Below are 25790 nucleotides of genomic sequence, written 5' to 3' on the forward strand. Positions count from 1 at the left end.
CATGTTGTCTAGAGCGATGAGGTTCCATGGAACCTCAGGAACATAAGAGCATGGACTCCTTGACTTTGAGAGTCTCAGCATCTTAGGATCATGCAGGTAAGCTGGATCACCTGGACACGAGTTCAGTAGAAATAAACGTGGAGGTCTCCAGAAGGACTTTTACATGGATAAAGGGGATAAAAAAGACAGGAAAATAAGGAGATGTTGAAAATATTGAAGCATTTGGGGAGCAACAGAGTATGCACCCAAGCTCATTCCACAGGGCACCTTGGCTTCTAAACAGCTAAGACACACACAGCTCTGGCTTCTTTCATCACTCTCAGTCCTCTCTGGGAGTTCTGGCTGTCCCTGGGCCCCTGGAAGCTTTCCCTCTCCTGATATCCATCCTCTTTACCTCTCTCCCAGTTGATTTTTCCCATTGGACCAGATGTCTCAGCTTTCTCCCCTGAGAAATTCCTCTGAACCCTCCTTAAGGAAGGGAAAGAGAAGTGCTGTCACAACATCCCTAGGAGCCTTCCTCTCTTTCTTGGATTTGAGGGTTCTTCCAGGGATCGATCTTGGCATAAATATCCACTCTGGTCATGTCTAGTGCCTGCAAGTAGAGAGAAGAGATATCACTGGTATCCCAGAATAGAGGTTGGGACTTCCCTCCATCCTGGCCCTGTTCCTGCTCCTTCTACAATCAGCAATAAGAAGTCCATCCTCAATCAGAATTTTGACCTCTCCTTTGGTACCTGAGTGAGGTCCGTCCCCTCTCTGTGCACATACCTGATAGGCACTCTCAGATGGGACTTCAGGAAAAGCAGGGGAGGAGCCCAGGCCCTGTAGAGGAGGAAACAACAGCTAGTAAAAGCCTCCAAAAGCCAGAGTTAGAAAGAAATTTAGAACAGAGAATACTTGATTTAGATGGAAACTTATGACATATCACAATCAGAAAGAATCTTAGAGATGTTATGGTCATGGATACCCTGAGTTAGAAGGGACCTCAGAGAAGATCTAATCTGACTCAGACCCTAACAGCAAGGTCGTCTACAACTCATATGACAAGTGGTTATCCAGCCTTTCTTGGAGACTCCCAGTGTGGAGGAAGTCATCATGTCCCAGGTAGCTCATTCTACCTGCATCCATTCAAGAAACACTTATTTAGCACTGTCTATATACCAGACATTGTGCCAAAAATCCTAGGAAGGCTCATTCTTTCCCTGCCTGGAATTCCTGCTATAAAAAACCCTTTCTGTCCTGAATGGTGGTCTCCTCAGCAGCTGCCCACCAGCCAAGCTCTAGGCTCTAGCCATGAGTCACTTCCTTCCCAGAATGTTCCTCACCTCTGCCCATGATTGATCCACAAAACAAGCCCCTCAGACTCACATGACTCTTCCAGTCCTGGAACTCCCAGCCTGGGTACCTCCACCCTAAAGCTCCCTTCTTTCCTGCTTTCCAGTTCTGGAACTGTGGTTCACATCAACTCTGGCCTGACTTCTGATTCCATTTACCATCCCTGTAATTTCCCAAAGCAAAGTGTCCCTATCTGAAGACCATTTCTCAATATGTGGAATCTCCTGCAATTTAACATAATTTCATTGTGGATAATGAGCACTTTGACATGTATTAGTAAAGTCTTCACTCAGCAGAATGTTTCTCACACAGTAACCACTGAATATGATATGGATACAAATCATTCACTGAATGAATGATTTTTTTTTATTGATTCATTCCTTTATTCATGGGACGAACAGAGAAGAAAGAGGTAGTCTTGCACTCAAGGAGATAATAATCTATTGGGATGAAACCATTAGTATAGAGACAATCAAATACCACACATATAAAGAAGGATGACCAAAGGGAGGGCATGAGCAATAGGAAGGAGCAAGGCGGGCTTCTGTTGGGGTTGGCAATTGAGCTGAACTATGCAGGAGGGTGAGGATTCTGAGAAGGAGGTGAGTAGGGAGCACCCTTCAGGCATGGAAGATAGCCTGAACAGAGGCCCAGAGAGGTTAGGTGCAAGGTGCTGTCCTTGAAACAATAGAGGAGCTGATTATATTGAACCTTTGAGTGGAGGAAGGACAATAAAAGTGTTATAAACTTGGGAACATTGACCTTAGATCCATCCAAGGAGCAGGGAGGTAATGAGTAAAGACTTGATCTGGAAGTCAGAAGGAGCAGATTTCAGGTCTGGCCTCTGACACAAACTGGTCTTAAGAACCTGGGCAAGTCCCTTAAGGTCTCAGTGGCTAGCAGGTCTCTCAGACTAGGCTGCCTATTAACATTGAGAATGGGTGTTCCCCCACACCAATGACATCAGCAAGTGGATCTAAACAAACAAACCAAGGGTGGTTATGATTTATTTTCTTAGCAATAGGAAGCCACTGAGCCCTCTTGATTCAGGAAGGGACTTGGTCAAACCTCTGCCTTAGGTATATGTTTTCCAGCTGTGAGAAGGAGAGGGGAGATATTGGAGCTTGGGACACCAATGTGGAAGCTGCTGTAATAGTTCAGGGCTGAGTTGATGATGTCTTGAACTAGAGTATTGTTATGTTTGAAAGGAAAGGTGGGGGTGGTGGGGGAAAGAACACTTGTCATCTCATTTCTGGGAAGATTTCCTGACTTCAAACCTCAATTGACCTCTCCAAATTCCTTTCCTTGCTCCCTATTTTGCCTTGTAGGGCCAAGGAAGGTCAATCTAATCCCTCCATCACATCTCATGCCTCCAAAAATAGTTATCAGGTCCCCATCTACCAACACATCCCCTCCCATAGTCTTCTCTTCTCCAGACTGGTCCCCAATCAGATCTCTTCACAATGCCAGAAAATGTTTACCCTTCTTTTTACCCTCCTTCAGATACTCCATGGCTCATCAGGGTGCTCTAGTAATCCTGCAACCTTTCGGGCACATTAAAAGCCAGGAAGAATCTCCAGATCAGCACAAAGGGTCCCCTTCCCACTCCCTGACAGACACCCCAAAGTCCTGGATGTGTGTGAATGAGACCTTCTGTCCCTACCTGTGCAGACAGAGCTGAGTCTTTTAGGTGAACAATGTTTTCATACAGGATGGTGTCCTCACCTGCAGGGAGAGAAACCCAGACAGAAGATTTCATTGGCATACCCTGAGCCTGAATTCCATGAGGGACTGACTCTTTCCAGCCTTACTCACTCTCCAAACAGATGAAGAGGAAATTCCTTCCTCCCCATCTCCCTCACAGAGAATCAGTCAATAAATTTTCATTTAGTACCTATTATGTGGCAGGTGCTGTGCTAAGCATAGGATATACAAAGAAAAGCAGAAGACAATCCCTGCCCTCAAGGAGATTAGAGTCTAAAGGATGTGATGACTTACAAACTGTGTACAAGCAAGATATAGACAGAATAAATTGGAGAGATAATCAAGAGAGGGAAGACACTAGAATTAAGGGGAATGAGGAAATTCTTCTTATGGATGGCATGATATTAGCTGGCACTCTAAGGAAGCCAAAAGGGAGAACTTCCAGGCATGGGGACAGCCTGAGAAAATGTCCAGTGAAGGAATTCCAAGGTCTCTTTCATCTAGGGTTCTGAGGTTCTAAGATTTCATGATGGGATGCACACATTCAGATTTGTTAAAACTTCCAGGTCTTTGGTTCTAAGAGCCAGACTTCTTGATTCTGATTCTAGATGGGCCCTGTCTTATCAGCTCCACTCATCTCTGAATCTGTCTTGATGGAAAGAACAAAGAAGCTCCAGGAGAATACCAGCTCAATGAGAGCAAGGTAGGTGTCATTTTGATCACAAAGCCTGGCTCTGGTGACTCATCAAGGCAAGTAGGTGACCCAGAGGTTGCAAAGCCTCTGCCCCTAGGATGGTAGCTCTGGAGAGTTGCTCTATTGTGGAAGGGCTTTTATCACTTAGTATAGAGAGACTTACACTCAGTAAATTGGCCATTTGTAGATGAGTTCTTTGGCTGCAGAAGCCCATGGTGAAAACAAAACAATCCACAATGACTCTAATCTTGTGCTTAAAAGCCACCTTGCCTTTAAGTAGTGATTTAGAAGCATAGATATTGAGGTGGAAGTGACCATGAAGGCCAGCTACTCCAGCCCTCTCTCTATATATGAAGAAATTGTGGCATAGGGATATTCCCCCAGGGTCATACAGGTGTTAAGTATAGGGTCAGAATGTGAGCAGAGGAGTAGAAAAGGAAGTGGAGAGTGTTGAGTGTCACCATCCCTAGGCCCTGCCAAAGAACAACTTAACTCTTACTTCTCTAAATATGAGGGGTTTTGACAGTGCTTAGGTGTAATAGCAATTTAGATTTGAAGATCTTTCCCACCCATTAATAGGCCATGTGACCTGCTTACATCACAGGAAGCCTAAGTCACATGTGGTGGGAGGAGCTTGCTGAGAGGAAAAGGAAGTTGTGTCACAGGAAATGCCGAGAAATAGCTGTTATGGCTGTTAATGGCTGTAGTGATAGCTGAGCAGACTGTGATAGCTGTACTGTGAGCTTGTTTTTGGTAAGACCCCAGCAGGGAGTCAGAGAGGTTTTGGGATGATGAGGCTTCATGTTGTGATATTGTGTTTTAAGTTCCTTGCTGTTATGATAAAGTGGGTTAACTGATTGTGGGAGCTGAACATTTGGTTATGGGATATGGTTCTCTGGTGTCTGAATAAATGTTTTACTTCTTCTACCTTCTATAAGGAGAGTCTCTCATACTTTGCGATACAGAACTACATAGGCATATTCACGATTATCACTGATGTTGTATTTATTGACTTACTGATACAGAAGGGTATATGTTAATAAATACTGTTTAAAATGAATCAAATGGAGGACTCTTGTCAGAATTTAATTGTATGAGGTTTTGTGGTCTTCCTATTAAAGAGGAGCAAAGGGAGTTGGCTCTCATTAGAAGGGCAGCTCCTTGAAGTAAAGAAAGGAGACTATAGTTGGAACCATATCTCCCAAGGCCATCATTAGGTCCTAGTTTCATTGGTTGCTGCTTTCACTTACCGTGTTTGAGTGCTGAAGGGTTCTTCTCTGAAAGGTGGTCTTTGCTGGCCCTTAAGAAAGAACAAACATGTGGGACTGACATTCTCAAGTTAAGTATAAGATTTCCCCAAGGTGGAAGGGACCATTGGAGCAGAGTCAAGGCTTGTCTTTGGTTACCCTCAGTCTTTATGCCTTATCCCTAAATACAACCTCCTGACTGTTAGTTTCTTCATCAGTAGGTAGTATTAGTCTCCTACTCAGCTTGTCCATGCAGTCTGTATCTGCCTCAGTGTAGTAACTTATCTCCTTTCTTTCTTCAGCCCCTTCCATTCTTTCTCTCTGTTTCTTCTTGGACTTCAGTCCATTTGTTTGAGGACCTAAGCAAAATGATTTGATCTAGTCTCCACCCCAGTGGGGAAATGAACACTTGTTTCCAAGAGGCAATGAAGTGTAAGGAATGAGAGATGGTGAAAGCCCAGGGAAAGAAGCTACCCAAGGGAATTAATACTGAAAAGTAGGAACTCGGGGTGGGAGGTAGATTAAGTATAAAAGGGCATAGAGGGTACAGAAGACCATGCTGGTATGTTCCCCGCATTCAGGGAGACAGAGTAGGAGGAAGGACAATCATATGAAGCATTATTTTACCTTCCAGTCTTTCTGTAGAACAGGAAATAGATGAGGGTACCAATGAGAGCCATGCCAACTAGGACTCCAATCACAGTACCAGCCATGGCCCCTCCAGAGAGTGAGGAGCCATTATATTCTGTTGTGGAAAGAGTAGAGAAAAAAAAAAAACTTGAGTATTTTGAGCCTTGTGCACAGTGCCTGAAACTCTGGAAATACTTAATAAATGCTGGTTGATCAATGAGCCTGGGAATCTCCTTGCCAAGATCACATTGCAGGATGTCTGGAAAATATTTGGAAACACCCGAACTTTAGGCAAGCACATTGAACTCTACATGTACAGTTTCTGAACGCATGATTTCCTCCCTACATTGTGCCCACTGTCCTTCTACCCACCTCCCAGTCACCTAGGTTCAAACTGGAAAACATTTTTGACCTTCTCTCTTTTTCAACCCTCACATTATTGTGATATTTTTCCTAAAGTTATGTTTTTTGTGTCGATTCTACTTGGATAGTATTTCTCACACCTACCCCCTCCTCTCAACTTCTATTCCAGACCCTCTCATCTCTTGTCTTCCAGATCATGGCAACAGTTTTCTGATCACTGTTTCTGTTTCTGGTCTCTCACTTCTTTAATTCATCCTTTATACCACTGTCTAAATATAATCTTCCTTAAATACTATCCTGATGGTATCATTTTTCTCCTCAAAAACCCATATATGAATGTCTCTCATGTTTATCCTTGAAAGGCAATGCACTGGAACAGAAAGAGCTTGGGGTTTGGAATCTGGAGATCCAAATTCAAATCCTGGCCCTGTCACTTGCTCACTGTGGGATCTTGGCCAGGTTCTTTCTCTTCTCTGGACATCAGTTTTCCGATCAATAAAATAATGCAGTGTACACTAGGTGATCTATCTGTCATACTCATCTTATCTTTATGTCCTGTGAGCTTACCCTTCTTCCCCTCCCCACTACCCTGGCCAAATTCAAGCCCTCATCATTTTCCATCTGAATTTTTTTCAATGGCCATCGCACTGGTACTTCTGCCACTAGTTTCTCTTCAAATTTGTTTCCTTTACCTTTGTATTTCAAGTGCTCTGTGTATTGTCAGTGAGGAAAACTATTACCTTCTGCTAGAGGATGGGCTAAGGTTTGGTCATGGAAATGGGATCACTTAAGCTAGACAAAAGGAGAAATGACAAATAGTCCTTGATCAGCCATTTCTTTAGAATTAAATTTATAATTTAGTTGATCATCTTCAACTTTTTCTCCCAAGGTTCTTTATTATGGATAATTTTATGATATTGTGATCAGTATAAGACATATATAATATTTCTCTTTTTGTGTTTGTTTGTGAGGTTTTTATGCCTTAATGCGTGGTCAGGTTTTGTAAAAGTGCCATGCCCAACTGAGAAATAAGTATTTTCTTTCCTATTCCTAGTCTATGATCACAAGAGATCTATTACATTAGCTTTTTCTTTAAGTATTTAGATATTATATGACTTGGTATAAATTCATTGTTGTATTAGTATAATAACTCATTGTCTATGTTACCTTTTGGCATAATTCAGTTTCCCTGCTTAATTTTTTAAAAAAATAAAGTCCATTTTTGCTGTTCGCTGTCTTAGATCATGATTACTACTGTCATTTTTAAAGGTTAGCTGAAGCATAATAGATTTTCCTCTAGATCTTTAATTTTAACTCTGCTAAATTTTGCCTGATCCTTACTGTGACTCCTTGGTACTTGAATACTTCCTTTTTAGACATTTATAGCATTTTTCTTCAACCAGGAAGCTCTGGATTTGGGCTATGATGTTCCTGAGAGTTTTATTTGAGATTTTTTTCAGAAGGACAATTTTTTTTCTATTTTCACTTTGCTTTCTTGTTCTCAAACTTCTGGACAGTTTTCTTTCATAATTTCTTGAAATGTAATGAGCAAACAATTTTTTTGGTGAGGTCTTTTAGATTTTTCCTAAATCTATTTTCCAGGTACTTTTTTTGCTTTGAAATACCTTATATTTTCTTCTTCTCCTTCTCCTTCTCCTCCTCCTTCTTCCTTGTCTTTTTCATATTTGGACTTTGTTTTAATATTTCTTGTTCTTTCATGGGTTCATTAATTTATGTTTGGTTCATTCTAATTTTTAGGGAGTCTGAGCCTAAAGAAACCATCTCCTTGTGGCCAAACTTGGCACTGACTGCTCACTTGGCAAAGACCAGTCTTTTGATGATGGACACACTGGCCTCATGGGGGTCTCTCCTGCCATACCTTGCATATGAGAACCCAGGGTCACCTTTCTGCCTCAATGAGACATTGAAAGTAAGCTTTATGACTGGGGTCTTGTCTATGTCCATATTAACATGAGGTACCCAGAACTGAGCATAGTATCTGTTCTAGGGGAGGCCAATCCCCACCTCCAGAGCACAGAAAGACCTCTGCTTCCCTGGCTGCAGACAGCATGCTTCTATTACTGAAACCTGAGATCAAATTAGCTTTTAGTGCAACCGATCCCTGAATCTTTTCCACACCAACTGTTGTCAGGCCTTGTTATCCCAACTTTTGTATTTAGTGAATCCCAGTGCATCTCAAGATTTGGAAGAGAGAGAGGGTCATTTAACCCAATCCGGTCTAGTCTTTGGAGACCTCTACTGAAGAGAAGCCTTCTATCTGTTATGGCCATTGATGGTTTGGACTGCTCTAATCGTTAGAAGGTTTGCTCTGACGATTAGCCTGATTCTATCTCTCTGCACCCTTGCTTTTTAGCTCTTAGTTCTTTTCTCTGGGGTCAAGTAAAACAAGACAATTCCCTTTTTCTGCTTGATGATAGCTACAAAAAGACTTGGAGACAGAACCATGGGATTTTGGAGTTGACAGGACTTTGGTGACCATCAAGGTGACTATTTCACCTGAAACAATCTTTAGTACATTCTACCTGGGAGATGATCTCCAGCCCCCAAAGAGGAAGAAAGGAAAAATGGGGAAGAGAAGAAGCATTTGTTAAGTGACTACTGTGTGTGCTAAGTGCTTTATAGATACAATCTCATTTGTACTTACCAACTCTTGAGGAAACCATTCTACATTGGGACAGCTCTGGCTATTAGGGAGTTTTCCACTGAAGCCCAGAATGTCCAGTTGTATGGGACCTTTGAGGCCATTGTGCCCTGTCTCCATTTGCCTCTGTGTTTTCCCGTCTCTGCCCTCTGAGGCCAGATGGAACATGTCTAATTCCCCTTCCCCAGAACAGTCCAGCAAATTGCTATCATATGTCTCCCCCAAGCCTTCTCTTCCCCAGGCTAACCTAAGTTCCCCCAGCTGACCTACCAATCATATGGACAGCAGACCCTTCACCAACCTGGCTATTTTCCTCTGGACACTCTCTAGTGTCTCAATGTATTTTGTAAACTGTGTTGTCTAGCACCAAATATAATACTCTGAGTGCCATTTTATCTACTTATTCTTAGAAGTGAACATGCTTTAATTGCATTAGGTTTTTTGGCTGTCTTATCACCCTATTGACTCAAGTATTAAGCTTGAGGTCCACTTAGACATCCCTCCCAAGATCTTTTTTTCAGATGAATTGCTGTCTCACCATTGGATTCTGGGTTTCTGTGATGATCCTATCTTTCATGGGAGCTCAGCCTTTTTTAGGCAATCTAATATTGTATTCAAAAGTCAGGTATCCTGTCTGCCCCCAATCTCCTCTTCTCTAAGTCAAACATCCTTACTTACTTTAATTGTTTTTCCTATGGTTTGGTGACCAGTAATTTCCCCATCTGGACCCATGCTCATTTGTGCTTTGGACTTTTTGAACCCAAGGGCAGGACTTGACATTGATTTCCAATAATTTTCATCTAATCACTTTTCATTCACTGGGCCAGCTTGTTGAGATACTCTGGGTCCTAATTGGTCCATTTATATAATCACCTTCCTTTCAGCTTTTTCTTCTTTCTCAAATTTCAAAATTATGCTTTCAGTCCATATAATTATTACATAGATCCTTACATATTTTCTCATTTGACCCAAGTTAGTGATAAGAACATCTACCAGGACAAGGTCAAGAATAGAAGTCTCAGAAAATTTGTATGAACCGATGGAAAATTAAGTGAATAGAAACAAGAGAATAATTTATACCATAACTACAACACTATAAAGGCCAAGTATTTTGAAATAATTAAGACTCTAATCAATGCAGTGACCAAACAGGATCCTCAAAGATACAGAATGAAATAAGCTCCTTACTTCCTACCACAGTGCTGATGAACTCAGAGTATATATTAGTAGAGATATTTGGGGGGTATAGCCAATATGGGAATTAGTTTTGCTTGATTGCCCATATTTAGGGGTGGGCAAGAAGTAGGAATGAGAGAAAATAGATTTGGGTTAATTGAAAAAAATTAAGAAAAAGGCAAATTTAAGCCACAAGCATCAAATGTACACCTGCAATACTCTCAAATGCAGTGAGAACCAGATTAAAATCTAATTGGGAAATATTTAACAAGACAAATAAAATATAATAACACAATTTTAAAAGTAAGTTAATATGTGGGCCTTAGGATCCTTCTGTACAGATTTAGGCTGAGAAGAGTCATCACTCCTCTAAGGCACATCCTGCTACAGTCTGACTTTCCTAAGGTCAAATCCCCAGCTCACAATTCTACCTCTTTCTCCTGCTCTCCATTCCACCTGTCCTACAGTCAGGGGCAAGAAGTTATGGGTTTGTAACAACAAAACTCCATGAATTTTGCCAGAGCTCTTAACAGGGCTGAGAAAGAAAAGGAAACTGAGTCCACAGATGATCTCTCTAGGGTCCTGCTGCATACCAGGGTGAATGGGAATGCAGAGGGTCTGTCATCTGTACACATGAGTGAGACACAATATCTACCCAGAAGCCACTGTCTACAGAACATGTGTGGAGTGCTGGGTGAGCTACCAGAACAGGGAACTGAGGCACTTGATGCTAAGGCTATTTGACCCTTTATCTGGACAAGAGCTCCGTATCAGGCAGGTCTCTGTGAGACATTTCATGTCACAAAGAAGGAACACATGGATGCAGAGGTGCATCTCTGAGTATAAAAGGAGACACAGTTCCCATTCCCATCTCCTGAATTTCCCTGCAGAAGGGGATCAGAGCCAGCCCCATTACATAATCAGAGCTTACATTCCAACCAAGACCCCCATGTGGGTCCATAGCAACAAGTGAGATGGACTGAAGGAAAGACCAGAGGGTCCAGGGCAGTCATTGAAGCCGTGGCCCTAGAATTTGGGGGAGAAAAAGCGTGTGTGTCTCTGGGACAGAAGTGAATGAGAATGAGAAAAATAACAGCTCACATGCTTTTTGTACCTAAAATATAAAAAGAACTTTCTCCACACAGAATCCTGTGCTATGGGCAATGAAGGATTATCCAGTCTTCCGGACAAAGACACTCAGGCTCAGAAAGGAGGAGAGACACCTAGGGGTGCATAGGTAGATGATACAGCCAGGTCTCTAGCCCAGGTTTCATGATTCTGAGCTCAGAGCTTCTTCTACCACAACACATAGTGCCATGGGATCTGGGCGGGGGAGACAGAATGCCACTAATCTTTGTTTCTTTCATACCAGGAAAAGGGAGAGCCCAACACAAAGCTGAGGGCCAGTCCAGCTACTCACCCAAGATTGTGACACTGATGTCTTTGCTGCTAGACAGGCCAGTGATTGAGTTAGATGCATTACAAGTATAGGTTCCAGTGTCATTCAGATTCACATTAGGAATAGAGAGCTGGGATGTGGACACCATTTCCATTCCACTGAAAAGCCAAGTGTACTGGGCAGGTGGGTTAGAGTCAGCAGAGCAGGACAACTCAAGAGTTGCCCCTACAGGGTAATGAGTGTCTGTGGGGACAATCATGGGAGTATCCGGGCCATCTGGAGCAAAGAGAATGAGTCCATATTGAGATAAAGGTAGAAGAAGGGGAATTTCCTGTTCTGTAACCCATTACTGGGGACCATTGTGTCTCCCTGACCCTCTTCTGAACTGGAAAATTCACAGCTCATCCTCCACTTTACAGGTTTGGACCTGAGATCTCTGAACTTGGAAGGTCTTAAGGCCTTCCCTAGCTCAACACCATGGCTGGCTCTGCTCCATCATAGATGGGAAAGCATGGCATGGCCAGTAGGGGTCCCCTAAAATCAAAAGAGATGGGAACCTCAGAGATCTGATCTTCAGCCCTCAGGGAAGTGACTGAATTAGCCTGACCTCTGGGAACAACACTATCAGGCTATAAGCATGCACCACATAGAAAGAGAATTTACTCACAGGCAAAATTCAGTGTGAATGGGTCACTCCTAGTCACATCAACTGGGTTCCGGATTTCACATTGATAAGGTCCTTGGTTTTCCCTTGTGGCCTTGGTTATAGTGACTGTCCTGTTATCCAGGGACAGCAGTATCCTGTCATCAGCTGGGGAGCCTTGGTTTATGAACCAAACCAGGTATGTGACATCTTGACTCTCAGACTGGCATGTTAAGGAGACAGTGTCCTTGTTCTCCACTGGGGCCATGTTGGTGCTGCTGATGGTAGGTTTGGATAGTGGCCCTGTGCACAAAATAGACACAAAATGACCATTTGGTCCCTTTTCTTACCCTTCCAACCAAGCATCTGCTTTAGAAGTAGCCTCCCTAAGATCCCAGCAAGATCAGAGGCCTGGAAGATGAGGCCAAGAATCTGTGATTTCATTGGCATGGACTTTGCTTTCTCTGATGCAGGTCACAGCTCCTCCAGTCCTTAGGAGAAAGTTCATCTTAAACTTTCTTGCTGTGGCTGACAATCACATTCATCTGGGTTCCAAGCCCCTGGTGTTGAATCTTTTCAGGTTAAGGCAGGCTGGTGCAGGGATGACAGATTCCTATGTCCGTTGCCCAGGCTGTACTTGAGGCCTTTCTAACTTAGCAGGACCTGGGAGACTTCAAGAAGCCAGGGGCATCTTCACACCTTGATGAGGATATTGCTGAGGGTCAGAGGACAGGCTAGAGACATTACCTTAACTCCAAAGGAAAAAAATAGGAAAGGCAGAGATTGGGAATAGATCAGTTAGCAGTAACAGGCAGAAGGAAGCATCCTGGGCTGGGAGTCAAGAGACTCGCTTCTAATCTAGGGGTTTCTAAGCCATAATAGCATCCCCTGTGCCTAGGACTGTGTCTTGCCCATTGATACAGTTCATCCACATTTATAGAATACTCTTGAATTCCCTGCTTTGGGCTCTCCCCTTTCCTCAGGCGTTTTCTCCTACAACATTAGAATGTCGAAGGTGATCTTCTTCAAGGTCCCCTCAGGCTCAGATATGCTGTTGTTAAACTAGGAAGCTGCACCTTTACAACCCAATGAGGGCCCAGATACCAGCCTTTTCTTGTCTGTGGTCTCTCTGGAGTTGGTAGATCAGCCTGGCCACTGAGAAAGGTGTGTGTCCAAGAGTGAGCTCTGTGGCAAATTCAGCAGGCTCACCAGACTCCCTCCTTGGGTTGTCCTTCCTCAGCTGTCTAAGGATTGATTTCCAAAGAGGAGTAAGCTTGAAATATTTGTGATTTTCTGACCTTCTTTCTCTCTGTTTTTGGTAGAGTTCCCACTGCCTCCCTTGGTCCCTGTTCAGAGGTTTAAGGTGAGGAAGAATATATCTTATCTCTTGCAAAGATACTGGGAGAGCCTTGTATCCATTAGGGCCGAGTGGGATTGGACAAGAAGGTGACAAGGCTGAGGTCAGCTGGCCATTTCTGAGGTGTGGTGAGGACCTGCAGGGCAGTGAGCATGCTCCTGGGAAAAAAGGCCATGGTACCTTGGCAGCACCAATGGCTCTTATGCCTGGCATGACAAAGACATAGAAAGACCTGAGTTCAAATCCTGACTCAGCTACATAACTTACTAGCAAGTCATTTAACCCATTTGTACCTTAGGTTCCTCACCTGTAAAATGGGGATAATAATGCCCACCTCCCAGTTGTTGGGAGGATCAAATGACATCCTCTCTATAAAGCTCTTTGTAAGACATAAAGTGTTGCACAGACGTGAGCATTTATGTTTTAATATGGTGCCAGGTCCAAGTAAGTGGGCTTGACTGGAGGGAGATGGGGATAGAGCAAGGCTTTAAGGTCATGGTCTCTCCTAGTGCCTTTAGTAGGTATGATAGGAGCAGGAGAATGGGTCATGGAGAGAGACAAGCAGGACACAGGCTACCTTTACACATGGGACTTAGAGGGTCTTGGGTTCAAATGCTGGCTCTGCCACTTCCTACCTGTGTGACCTTGGCCAAGTTTCTTCCTCTCTCTAGGCCTCAGTTTACTCATATGTAAAATGAGACGGTTGCACTAAAAGATATGTGAGGTCCTCTTCCAGGGCTAAATTGAAGATTCTATCTCCCCTGTGTGGATGGTTTCTCTACCTTCTTTGTGCCCCTCCAATGCACCCCTCACACCACTGTGAAAACAATCAGAAGTGTGTGTGTGTGTGTGTGTGTGTGTGTGTGTGTGTGTGTTTGTGTGTGTGTGTGGATTTGGTCATGTCACTCCTTATGAGATGTGCCCTGTGCTCTGCCACCTCCCAGCCTTGGCCCATGATTCATAGTGTTATAGGGTAACAGATTCAGAGCTGGCAGGGACCTCAGAGACCATCAGGACCGCTGGCTCTTCACCTTCCTTTTCTCATGGGTCCTTTGGGCAGTCAGTATAGGGATCCATTCTGACTATGGATGCATCACAGAGTCATGGTTTTCACTTCACAGAAAGTAATACAAAGGATCATAAAGACAAACAAAAATTAGTAAAAAAGAAAGATATAGTTTTTAGCCACTCAGGTTTAGGGATGCCCTGAAATCTAAGAATCCCGATCTAGGTCAATGCCTTTGTTGTTTGAGGAGAAGACTAAGGCCAGGTGTTGTGCCTTGTCTTTGACCAAACAGACAGCAGTTAGCAGAGCTGGATTTGAACTGAGGGCCCCTGACTCCAAGGTCAAACCTCTTTCTCCTCTAGGAAGTTGTTCAAGGCTCAGATTTTCAATGACCAGCCCATTGCTACAGAAGTCAGTAGTGTTAGAGAAGGGTCCTGATCTTGGGTGTTCCTGTGACTGAATGCATTATTCTTTCAATATATGACAGTATCTTATGTCTTGCACATGATGAAATGAAAGAAGCTTGGTGTTTTTTAAAAAAGTAGTTCTAGAGATATTCAAGGAATAAAGCACAGTCCCCTGTAACTCAGGGCTAAACTAGATGGTCTCTAAGGCTCCTTCCAGCTCTAGGGCCTCTCCTTGGCCAAAGGGCCAGCTCTGACAAGCCCAAGAGAAGCTCCATGTTAGATCAGAGGAAGAACGGCAGATGGTGGTCTGAGACTCCTCTGGGATTCTTTGCTTCTGGGCCTCAGAAGTCATCTTGGCCAACTGAGGCCTGATGAGGGATCCCCATTCAAACATCCCTTGGTCATCTAGTCTCTGCTTGAAGATTCCCAGTGCTGGGGAGGTCACTCTCTCCTGAGGTAACCCTCCATGGTAGGAAGCATCTGGGGCACACCATGGATGGAATGTTAGACATGGAGGTCAGGAAGGCCTGAAATTGAATCCTGCCCCAGCTACTGACTAGCTCTGTGATTCTGGCCAAGTCACTCAATCTCTCTCAGGATCATTCTCCTCATTTATATAGATAGCACTAACATTGCAAGGTCTTTGAGAGAATCCAATGAAATATGATACATCAAGCACTTTGCACACCTCCGGGCACTATAGAAATGGTAGCTTTTCTTACCCATTCCGCAACTGGGAATCTCTCTTTGTTGGGAAAGTCACCCGAGTTGGGAGCCCCAGATGGCCTCTTTGCTCCCCACATTGAATTTCTCTTCTCTTCCTCCAACTGAGACCTCAGCAGGAGCTGTGACCCTTTGTCCCAGCCTGTCCCTTTAGAGAAGCCTGGGCCCCTCTGTCTTGGCCTTTCCTCTAGAACATGGAGGAAATACAAGTGTCCTCCCAGCACTGGGAGCCTCAGGATGATCAGGCATCCAGGTGGTCCCAGGCACCAAGGCAGCCAGGCTTCTAGCTCTGGGGGAGTGGGGAGTCTGGACTTGAGCTCTGCTGGGTCTAGATGGGAAGGGGGTGTCAGTGACTGTCTGCTTTCCAAACAAGGCACCTCCTGCCTCATGGACTTTTAACAATCTTGGGGCAGATGAAGTTCATGTTGCCTGCCTCAGGCACAACTGGATGGGGCCAGGTGCCCCCTTCTGAGCTCTCAGTGCACACTCCTAGTTTCACAGTATGGCCTCAGAAAGCTGGGAGGAGGAAGAAAATTAGCCCCCAAATACTAACAGCTCCCTCCCAACCACCTTTATCTCCCAAGGATTCCTAGGTTCACAGCTTCTCTACAAGACTCTGTCTAGGCTTGGGGACAAGATAAGAGATAATGAATCAGCATCAAGCTGACCCCCCTCCTCCAGCACCTTCTTTGTCCCCTCAGAGTCCCTCCTTCCTAGAGTTAATTAGGAGCCTCTAAGGGTCTCTGAGCTTAGCCACCCTCCCTATCCTTGGGATGTAGGCCTTGGGAACAAAGCTAGGATGACAAAGGATCCTTGGTCAAGTCAGTCTACCTTGGCCCTTCCTGGACTGGGCCTCCAGGTACTCCCTGGGGCTAATCTCTCCTAGACTGCTCCTGGTGCTGCCAGGAGTCTTGTTCTGCATTCTTACTGCTCCCTGGGCTTAAGGGAGGGCTCTGAGCCCAGACTGAGGGAGGATACTGGAGGGATGGTGTGGCCCATGGGAAGGGCAGCACTTACCATACACAGCTAAATGCACTCGTGCTGTTGCTATCAGGGCACTTGAGGAATTAAGAAATAGTACAAGGTAGTCATCAGTGTCACTGAGGGTGAGGTCAGGGATGAGCAGGGAGCCATTGGAGAACACCTTCAGCCGGCTTTGTGGTGGTGTCTGCTCTCCAGTAGCAACACTGTAGAAAACAATCTGGTCGTAGGGGTCATTTGTCCTTCTGTACCAGGTATAGCTGGGAGGCTGCTCAGAGGACCCCAGGATGTCCAAGATGACACTGCTGCCCACTGTCCCATAGGGAGGTTTTGGCACAATACTGATGGAATCGCTTTGAACAGATGTTGGCTGGATCCAGCTGCTGATAATGGAGGCTGAGAGGGGAGGAAGGAGGCAGAGATCAGCAGGGTCCCCCTGCCCTCCTGAGGGGCCCGGGTCACTGAGATGTCCCCAAATAAAGGGAAGGGATTGCTAAGCCTGCCCCAGGTACTGCTGGGGGCTCAATGGGAGTGTGTTTGAAGGGGATTCATGTGCCTCTGCATCAATATATCAATCCCAGTTTCTAAGAGTTTAGTCTGTAACATATTTTAAGCTCCTTCCATAGACTGGATTCATAAAGGACCTGTCAGTGTGAATGCAAGACACTGAAGGGAGAAATGAATCGCTAAAGTATTACGACTGAAGATAGAAATCAGATCTTAGGTCTGGATAGAACCTAGAGATGACTGAGTCAAACACCCTCAATTACAGATGAGGAAATTGAGGCCTGTATAATATAATTAATATGACCAGTATTAACTAGGAAATAGCAGGAGCAGCATTTGAACCCAGCTTTTCAGGCCCAAACCCAGGGAGGGCCTTTCCAACTAAATGATGGGTGCATTTTAAGGCTGACAAAGTTTACTTGCTGAAGAGCCCTAGGGAGAAGGTAAACAAAGGCTAAGAAGGGTAAGTGAGCTGTCCGTGGTCACACAGATAGCAGACATCAGAGCTGAGATCCACACACAGGTCTCCTCTGACTGTAAAGAATAACTTAGCCTCTTCAGAGATTGCTTAGCTCAAGAACGGGATGTTGCCCTGATAACCTTGAGCTGGTACTTCCCCTCTGCCCCTGGCTCAGGTCAGACACCCTGGCCAAGTCTACAGAGACTGTCTCTGGGATAGACTCCCTGAGACTGGTCTCCTTCCTTCTGGTGCTTGTGTTGATTGACCTGTCTTTGTCTGGGCTAGAATTTCCCCAAGCTCCTCCTACTCCCCCAGGCTCCAGCAGAGCTGGTGTCTCACCTGTGATCAGAATCCCTTTCCAGAGGCTGCTTCCACTGTGGGGAGTTTGTGAGGGGCTCTCCATCAGTCTATGCTCTCCACTGCGTGTGACCACCTGTCTCCTTGCTAGGAATCTCTGCCTTCCCCTCCTGAGCTGTGTCTTCCCTTTACAGAGCCCAAGTGCAGACCCTGGAGGTGTTCTTGCTGGGGTCCAGACTCAAGGCTGTCCCTGCATGCAGCCCAGGTCTGCCTCTGATCAGTCTCCTTCTCTTTCAGTAGAGGACTGAGGTCTCTCTCTTCAGGGCTGGAGCTTTTCTATCAGCCAGGATCACATGGGCCCCACAGGGCAGGGACTTGGCCTCTGACTTTCTCCTCCCTCCCCTTTCTTCCTCTTTCCTCCCCTCCCAGCTGCTGTGGTTTCTTACCTCTCCCATGGAGCTTCTCCCCTGCACAAATACCTCCCACTGTCCATGGAGAAGTGCTTCTGTCCCCAAGGGGAACATGGTTCACTCAGTATTACCTACTATTGATTTCTCCTTCCACCTAACCTTCTTTCTTATTTCCCTCCCAGAGAGAATCTTTTGACCCCTAAATGAGCACAGAGAATGGTGGGCAGAGACAATGTACATGGATTCTTCTTCAGGGTTTCTAAGACCCAGACTGCTTAGCATCCTCTCTTACCAGAACAGGGGAGAGGACACTGGGATTTTCTCAAGTGTTTCACTGGGGCTTCTGTGAGGCTCCAACAGGGCTTGGAGGAAGGATAGGGGATAATGCAGACTAGAGTTGCCTATCCTGTAGTGTGAGTAAATAGGGGGCATATTTCTCTAACCTTTCCCCTATCTTCCCATCTGGGTGGCCCAGTTGACGGAAGGCTGGGTTTGGAGACAAGAAGATGGGCAATAGTCTTTGCTTCCCCAATTGGCAGGGGAAGGACTAGACCTGGACATTCCGCAGCCCCCAAACCAAAGAGAACCTGTCTAGGAAGAGATAGAAAGAATGGAGAAGCAGCAAGGAGGACTGGCCTTAGATTCAAAGGGAGATGGGGGAAGAGCTGTCAGCCTCTTCATGGGCTATCGTAAGAGAGGCCTTTGGGGCAGGCCTGGGCCACAGACAGGATGAATGAGAGAGAGAGCCTCAATGTGAAGGAGCTGAGGATGGGGAGAAGGATTCTCCTTCAGGCCAAAGATTTCAAAGAAGGACAAGAAGCTGAGAGCCCTGGGAGAAGACATGAAGCTTGAGGGTATTCAAAGAGAAATCTTAGGTCTGCTCTAATTATCCCTTCAGGCTCAGAAAGCTCTGTTCCTCTGCCTGGGATTCTCATTCCCACGTGTCTGATCTTTCCTAAGGTACAGAAAATGTCACCTTCCAGAGAAGAACCACTCAGCACCCAAGACAGTAAGGAAAGGCACTAACCAACACAAGCTTTAGCTAGCCAGGGCCTTAGGACATAGGGCTCCAACCAGAAGACTTCAATTTTTTTCTTTAAGGAGAAGGTATGAGCTATTTCTCCAATGAGGCCACCTCTCTTCTATTTTGTTTGTGAGGAAGATGACTGAGACTGATACCATACAGTGTCTCCAGTGCCCTTCACTGCATTCAATTTAAACAATATTTATTAGTATATACATTTATTAGGCACTGTCAAAACCCTCACACTTAGAGGATTCAGAATTGAGTGACTAATTGTGCATGGCCTAGAGATGGTGACCCTCGACACTCTCCACTTCATATTCCACTATTCTGCTCATTCTGACTCTGGGCTTCATGCCATAGGAAAACAGTTTTATGCCTCAGTTTCCTCTTCTGTAAAGAGAGAGGAGCAGATTAACTTGCCTCAGGAATCTCTTCCACCTTGGCATCCATGCTCCTATTATTACTACTGAAGCGTAAGGTGGCTTTTAAGGACAAGACAACTTGTTGTTTTTGTTGTTTTTGTTTTCTCCATGACCTGCCACGGGCAGGAACCCATTGCCAAAACCCATCACCAAACTATTGGTGGTGAGCCTACACATACTTGGTGCTGCCTTTCTCCAGAAATCAGATGAAGCCATTGAGGTGACTTTAGTAGATCCCTTCCAGAATGGGGGAAACTTCCAGGGCTGCCATCCCAGTTGTACAGCCTTTGACACCTCTGGGTCACGGCCATGCCTAGATGAGGCATCAGAGCCAGAGCTGTGATCCAAATGACACATGCCTTGTCTTCAATGAGCTTACATTCTCCTATAGCTTCTCTGTTCTCATCATCAAGGCAGACTCAAAGATGAGTGAAGGTGTTAAGATAGGGCCAATTTAGAGACAGACTCTAGAAGCCCAGGCTCCTAGAACCAAAGCCCCAGAAGCCTTAAAGCCCAGTGTCTGCAGAGCCCATCATGGAATCATAGCACCCCAGAACCTCAGACCCTGGTAAGAGACAGCCTGAAAGTGTCCACACTGAGCATTTTCTCTGTCTCTTCCTCTATCACAAATGCTTTCCCTCCTCATCTTCAGCTTCTGGTTTCTCTGGCTTCCTTCAGGTTCCAGTTAACATCATCCTTCCCCAAGAAGACTCTCTTGATCCATCTACTTCTAATGGCTTCCTTCTCTCGATTGTCTCCAGTTATCCTGTCTACATCTCATTTGTACAGAGTTCTTTGCAAGTGGTTTCAACCTTTAGAGTGCAAGCTCCTTGAAGGCAAAGACTTGTCTTTTGCTTTTCTTTGATCCCCATTTCTTAGAAGCACAGTACCTGAGGGGTTAAATGACCACTAGAGCTCCCTCACAAGACAAAGTGTCTGAAGGGAGGTATAAAGAAGGGTGCGCGACCTCTGGCATTTTGAAGAGACCAGGCTGGGGGGCAGCCTGCAGCAAAGAAGTCTTTTGGAGGGGATGTGGTGATAGGTGGGGACCTGATAAGGATCTTTGGAGGGAGGTTATGTGGGGGAGGGATTAGATTTACCTTCTTTGGCCCAGAGGGCCCAACTGGGAGCAAGGAATGCAATTTGTACAGGGGAAAATTAAATTGGAGCAGCCAGGTGTTACCATAGTGCACTGAGTGTTTGGCCCTAATTGGAAAGACAGCTTCCATGCATTCAAATCTGACCTCAGACACTTACCAGCTGTGTGACTTTGGGCAAGTCACTTAACCCTGGTTACCTCAGTTTCTTCATCTGTAAATGAACTGGAGAAGGAAATGGCAAACCACTCCAGTATTTTTGCCAAGAAAACCCCAAGTGGGGCCACAACAAGTCAGATGCAACTGAAATGGCTGAACATCAAACTTCAAACTTGTGGCATTTTAAAAAGTTGAAAAGACATAATTTCTGGGTAATTCTACTATTGTTCCATAAGAAATGATGAGCAGGCAGATTTCAGAAAAACCTGGGAAGACTTATATGTACTGATGCTGAATGAAATGAGCAGAACCAGGAGAACATCGCACCCAGTAACAGCAACATTGTGGGATGACAGACTTTGATAGACTTAGCTCTTCTCACCAATGCAATGATCTAAGTCAATTACAATAGACTAATGATGGAAAATGCTATTCATATCCAGAGAAAGAACTAAGAAGTCTGAATGCAGATGGAAGCATGCAATTTTCTCTTTTTTGTTGTTGTTATTTTTTTCCTTTCTCATGGTTTTTCCCTTTTTTCTGATTCTTCTTTCACAACATGACTAACGTGGAAATGTGTTTAATATGATTGTACATGTATAGCATGGCATCTTGGTGGTGGGGAGGGGGGAAATTTTAGAACTCAAAATCTTATAAAAGTGAATGTTGAAAACTAAAAACTAATTAAATAATCTTAAAAGATTAGTCAATATTTTTTTTTCTCTTGTCTTCTCTTAGAGTATAAATTTATCCTGGTATAAAATATATTACTAGAAATCAATAAAATAATTACATTCTGGAATCCCACATAGCTAGGGAATATGTAATAGTTCACTCAAACCCCTAGAAAAACAACACTGGCCAATTGCGGTAAACCTCCAAATTTATATACATGTATATACATATATATGTATGTGTGTGTATATACGTATATGTGTACATATACATATATACACATAATATATGTATGTACATGTATATACATGATATGTGTATGTGTACATATAACATATAAATACATACAGATATATGTCTGTATATGTGTCTGTATATGTGTATGTGTGTATTTTGTATTCACCTCTTAAAACAAAGTAAATCTTTGAGTGGAGTTTGTTAAGACTAAGTTGGTTCAAGATGCACATAACTTCCACAGGTGAACATCACAGCAAGAACTCCAAATAACTTAGTTAACAATCCATAATCTTCATAAGTGATAGACAAATAGATTTAGGTTAAACTTTCTCTTAAATATAGGTTAAATTTGAAGTTTAAGTTCTTAATTAAGTACTTAATTACAGAGCTTCAAAGCATTACAGAGCATGGTCAGCAGGGCTGAAAAAATCACCTAACAGCTTTCTAACCCATTTTAACCTTCTTTTAACAGTACAATTCTTAATCTAGATTATAAGAAAAGTTGCTTTTCTAACAACAGAACTGATAGTTTTCCAAATTACACAGCATAAGAAAATTTAGAAACATAACAATGCCATAAACAATATCATGTATTTGAAGCTCCAAACAAACCCATTACCAACCAAAATCATTATCACCTGAGGTGGCCTCAAGTCTGTTGAATGCATTTCCAAATTACCTTACCCAAAAAATCATTCATCTCATCACCATTAGAATTTTATGCTCATCACATCTAAAACTCCCTACAAAGTTATCAAGTATGACACAATTATATCTAATTAAAGAAATAATTAAAAACAATTAACAGTAATATAGCATTTGATGTATGCCAAGCGCTCTGTCATCATGTTACCCAAGGGCTACTTATTCCAGGCATTTCAAATCATGGACTCACAATTTCCAGTGAGTCTACTGCAAAAATGTTTTAAAAGTGGCAGTATATATTTGGTTTTATTCTACCACAATAATCATGTTTCCCTTGCCCAATCACATTCTACACCTTATTCCACCGTTTCTAATATTTCTCTCATCTGTCTTCCTCTCCTATGCTTCTCCAACTTTGGCCACAGTCAGAAAGGGAGAAGAGAGAGACTCTCCCTTTCTGTTTTTAAAATGTTGTAAGTTCTACTCCAGGATTCCCAAAATTCCTAGTGGACTTCCCTCCCCCCGATAATCATTCAATATCAATTTAATATCCTCGATAAGGACCAGAGTCTAAACTAATCAACCAGAAGAAGAGCCTGGACCTAACAACTTCTTTGTTCTCTGAGTAAACTCAGAGAATACCTCTTCCCATGTCAACAAGGCCAGATGGGGCTGAGTTAAGAGCATTCTTTCCTCTGTCTATGGCCATTAAGGATGAGACCCTTAACCAGAGACACTATCTTGAATAATGTGACTTTTTCTTATCTTAATATTTTACAGTCATATACTATGCTATGGCATGTTAATGGTAAGTTAAACACAGAGATCCTGGGTTGTAATTTCGGCCGACACTTTGTCAACTCTCTTATCTTATTGTATTTACAACCTATTCAATTAATAAAAGTCCTTTTCTTGTATCATGGTTAAACATACATGTAGATTATAAAATTGAATAACATAGACATGCTGAGTTGGGACTGTTCTAAAATGTATTTAAACCTTCTCATTCTTTTGTTCAGACAGTCAGATTTCATCTGGCTCCATACATGTATGTATTCTGCTACCTTTAATGGAATAAATGATATGAATTTATATATCACCTAGCCTGTTTGCCTTCTTTAACCAAACTTTCAGGTGGACACTCCTCATTCTGAATAGCTATCCCCATTACACACAGCCAGTCTGGACATGGTTGGAGTTGGGGGTGAGGCAGAGTTGTCAGTCCCTCCTTTCCTCCACTGGAGCAATGGATTTTCCTAAATTTTCCTTAAAACAAACTCAGAGTGTTAATGCAATGCCCAACCAGATCACAATTCAGGGCTGTGGGGAGAAAAAGGATCTTTTCCCTTAAACAATGAGGTCAATATGTATTTGAAAGCCCTCTCACCAGCACAGACTTTAGATCCACAAATCAAGTTTAAAATGCTAGTCCGACTAAAATAGCCAAGGTCTCATCTCTTCTCTGGCCAGAATAGATTTGTTTCACCTAGTTTTCCCAATCACTACCCAGCCTCCTATCTCAGCTAAGATTTTACAGGCTCCTAGGAGTTGGGCTCCCTCTGGGTATCCCCATTCAAATGCATTCAAAGTCATTGCTCACCTTCCCCACCCTGGCTTGAGCTTTTCCTTTTGCCTTCCTTTCTTTGTGCTCAGAAACAAATCCCTTTTGTGGCTATTTAATTTCACTATAGGTGAATTTCACTTCATGTGTCCATTAAAAAATCAAAGTTGGCTTTCTCTCATCAGCCCTTGCAGGCTACAGCTCTGAGCCCCTTGGTAATAGTGGGCCTTTTATTTCAAGGAAGTGCTTGGAGAGAAAACCCTTTCCCTGATTCAGCCTCCAAAACTCACAATTAAAACTACACTTTTTCAACATTATAGCTTAGGGGAATCTCATCCTGCTTTTTTCAGTTCCCCTCTCCCCCCACCTAGCAAATACAGTCCATTTACTAAAGATAAAGATAAACGAAACACAGAGAGAGTACTCTCACAATTGCCTCATGCCAACATAGAGCCCTCTTAAACAGAACCCCCAAGGGCTCTTTGGCAGAACACTACACTTCCTGCCAGAAATCTAAGGCTTTCAATGGATCTCTACCTGCAAGAGACTTTGGACCACCCTTTCTTATTATGGCAAGACTGAAATGGTTCAGGCTTCCAATTTCAAAGTAGCACCTCAGTAATCTCTGCCAGAACCCCCAAAAACTCAATGTAAACTCAAATAGGACTTTTTCGTTTGTCCTGTCCCTGTAGCTTGTTCTGGAGTACCCTCTGCTCACGAGAGAGAAAAGTTCAGAAAACTATAACTCAAACCCTTAGAACAGACATAGAGACACACATATGCTTAGCCAGAGATGATCAAAGGTCAGAATCAGAAGTTTCGGGTGGAAGACAGCATCAAAATCTCAACTTGCAGTTTCTCAGGAAAGACCCTCCTTCTAGATGACAAAGTTTCCCCTAATGAGTACTCAAAAAAGGATGTTTTCTAGGAGACCTTAAGTCAGACCTGACTCTTTTTCTGTAAAGTCCCTTCCCAGTCACCATAAACTGTGGTCTTTAAAAAGGTTCAAGAGACATAATTTCTGAGTAATTTAATTATTTTATTAAGAAGGCCAATATGTTTATTAATAAAAAGAATGGTCATTTGGTCATCTCTGTCAGTCCAAAGACCCCTCATTCAATGGGATCACAGTTTATATGCCCTTCAAAGATTAGATGTTCCTAAAGGTGGCAATCATCTCTGATTGGTTAACAATCAATGAGAGAATGAATATTATGAGGAGAGGGCAGGCTATATTACAATGAGGGTCTTGGGGTGTGTGACTTGGGTCACCCAAATCTTGGGCAAAGGGATTTAGTAATTTCCATATCATCTGTCTGACAAAAGGGAGGATCCACGTTTTCCCAGACCTGTGTGTTGGTAAGCAAAATGGGCTCTTAGCACTCAGTTCAACCAAGTGCCCTTGAAGAGTTTGGCTTTTGTTTCCTTTGAGTAATTCAGTGTATTTCATTGAGTCTTACAAGGTGCTAAACCCCAGGCCCAAGCCCCTAATAGGTGCTAAGCCTATGTGGTTGTGAAGCTCCCAAGGTACTAAGGGGAGGTGCTAACTCAAGAGCCAATCATAGGAGCCTAAGTTCTGGTCATTAAGATGATGTTTGATGACATCTGAAATGGTGTAAGAAGAGAAGACAGAGCTATTTGCTCAGGGCTCTTACTCTTGGCGGCACACGCTGATGTGGAGAATCTGGGCTCGTAAACCCAGATGTTGGGACTTTGTTAAATTCTGGTAACAATGTATTGGGATTTGAATCAGACAAGGTCTGTCTGTCGATGTTTGTACTTTGTTTGTATTTTGCTCTGAAGTTCAGGGTGCTGGATTTTTCCCCTGAACTAAGGGAGTGATATTTGTATGCTGGATTAAAGTAAGCTTCTTAACCCCTTAACATTGCTTTCCTTAGTAAAGCAGATCAAAAGAACTTGGGCTTTTGCAGCATGCTGGCAGCATTCTTGTTGTTGGGCTTGTGTT

The 25790-nt window shown here is 43.6% G+C and overlaps 1 protein-coding gene across 1 annotated transcript; it reads right to left on the reverse strand.

Annotated features, from left to right (window-relative positions):
* Positions 1-505: 505 nt before the first annotated feature.
* On the reverse strand, positions 506-17697 carry LOC118836362 (carcinoembryonic antigen-related cell adhesion molecule 1-like). Its single transcript, XM_036743678.1, has 9 exons — positions 17634-17697; positions 16364-16723; positions 11878-12156; positions 11232-11486; positions 5608-5725; positions 4984-5033; positions 2999-3060; positions 769-822; positions 506-592 (listed from the first exon to the last, which is right to left on the reverse strand). Exons 1-9 carry the CDS (start codon positions 17695-17697, stop codon positions 506-508), a joined length of 1329 nt encoding a protein of 442 aa, XP_036599573.1.
* Positions 17698-25790: the final 8093 nt, after the last annotated feature.

Source organism: Trichosurus vulpecula, chromosome 2 (assembly GCF_011100635.1).
Source record: "Trichosurus vulpecula isolate mTriVul1 chromosome 2, mTriVul1.pri, whole genome shotgun sequence".
Classification (NCBI taxonomy): Eukaryota; Metazoa; Chordata; class Mammalia; order Diprotodontia; family Phalangeridae; genus Trichosurus; species Trichosurus vulpecula.

What these genes read in the sequence shown, in the direction of transcription:
- LOC118836362 (XM_036743678.1), bottom strand. Translation starts at nt 17,697, where the DNA reads ATGGAGAGCCCCTCACAAACTCCCCACAGTGGAAGCAGCCTCTGGAAA. An exon ending in ATTCACACTGAATTTTGCCT is followed by an intron (nt 11,487 to 11,877) that starts GTGAGTAAATTC and finishes TCTTTGCTCCAG; the next exon opens with ATGGCCCGGATACTCCCATG. An exon ending in CATCTGAGAGTGCCTATCAG is followed by an intron (nt 593 to 768) that starts GTATGTGCACAG and finishes CTCTACTTGCAG; the next exon opens with GCACTAGACATGACCAGAGT.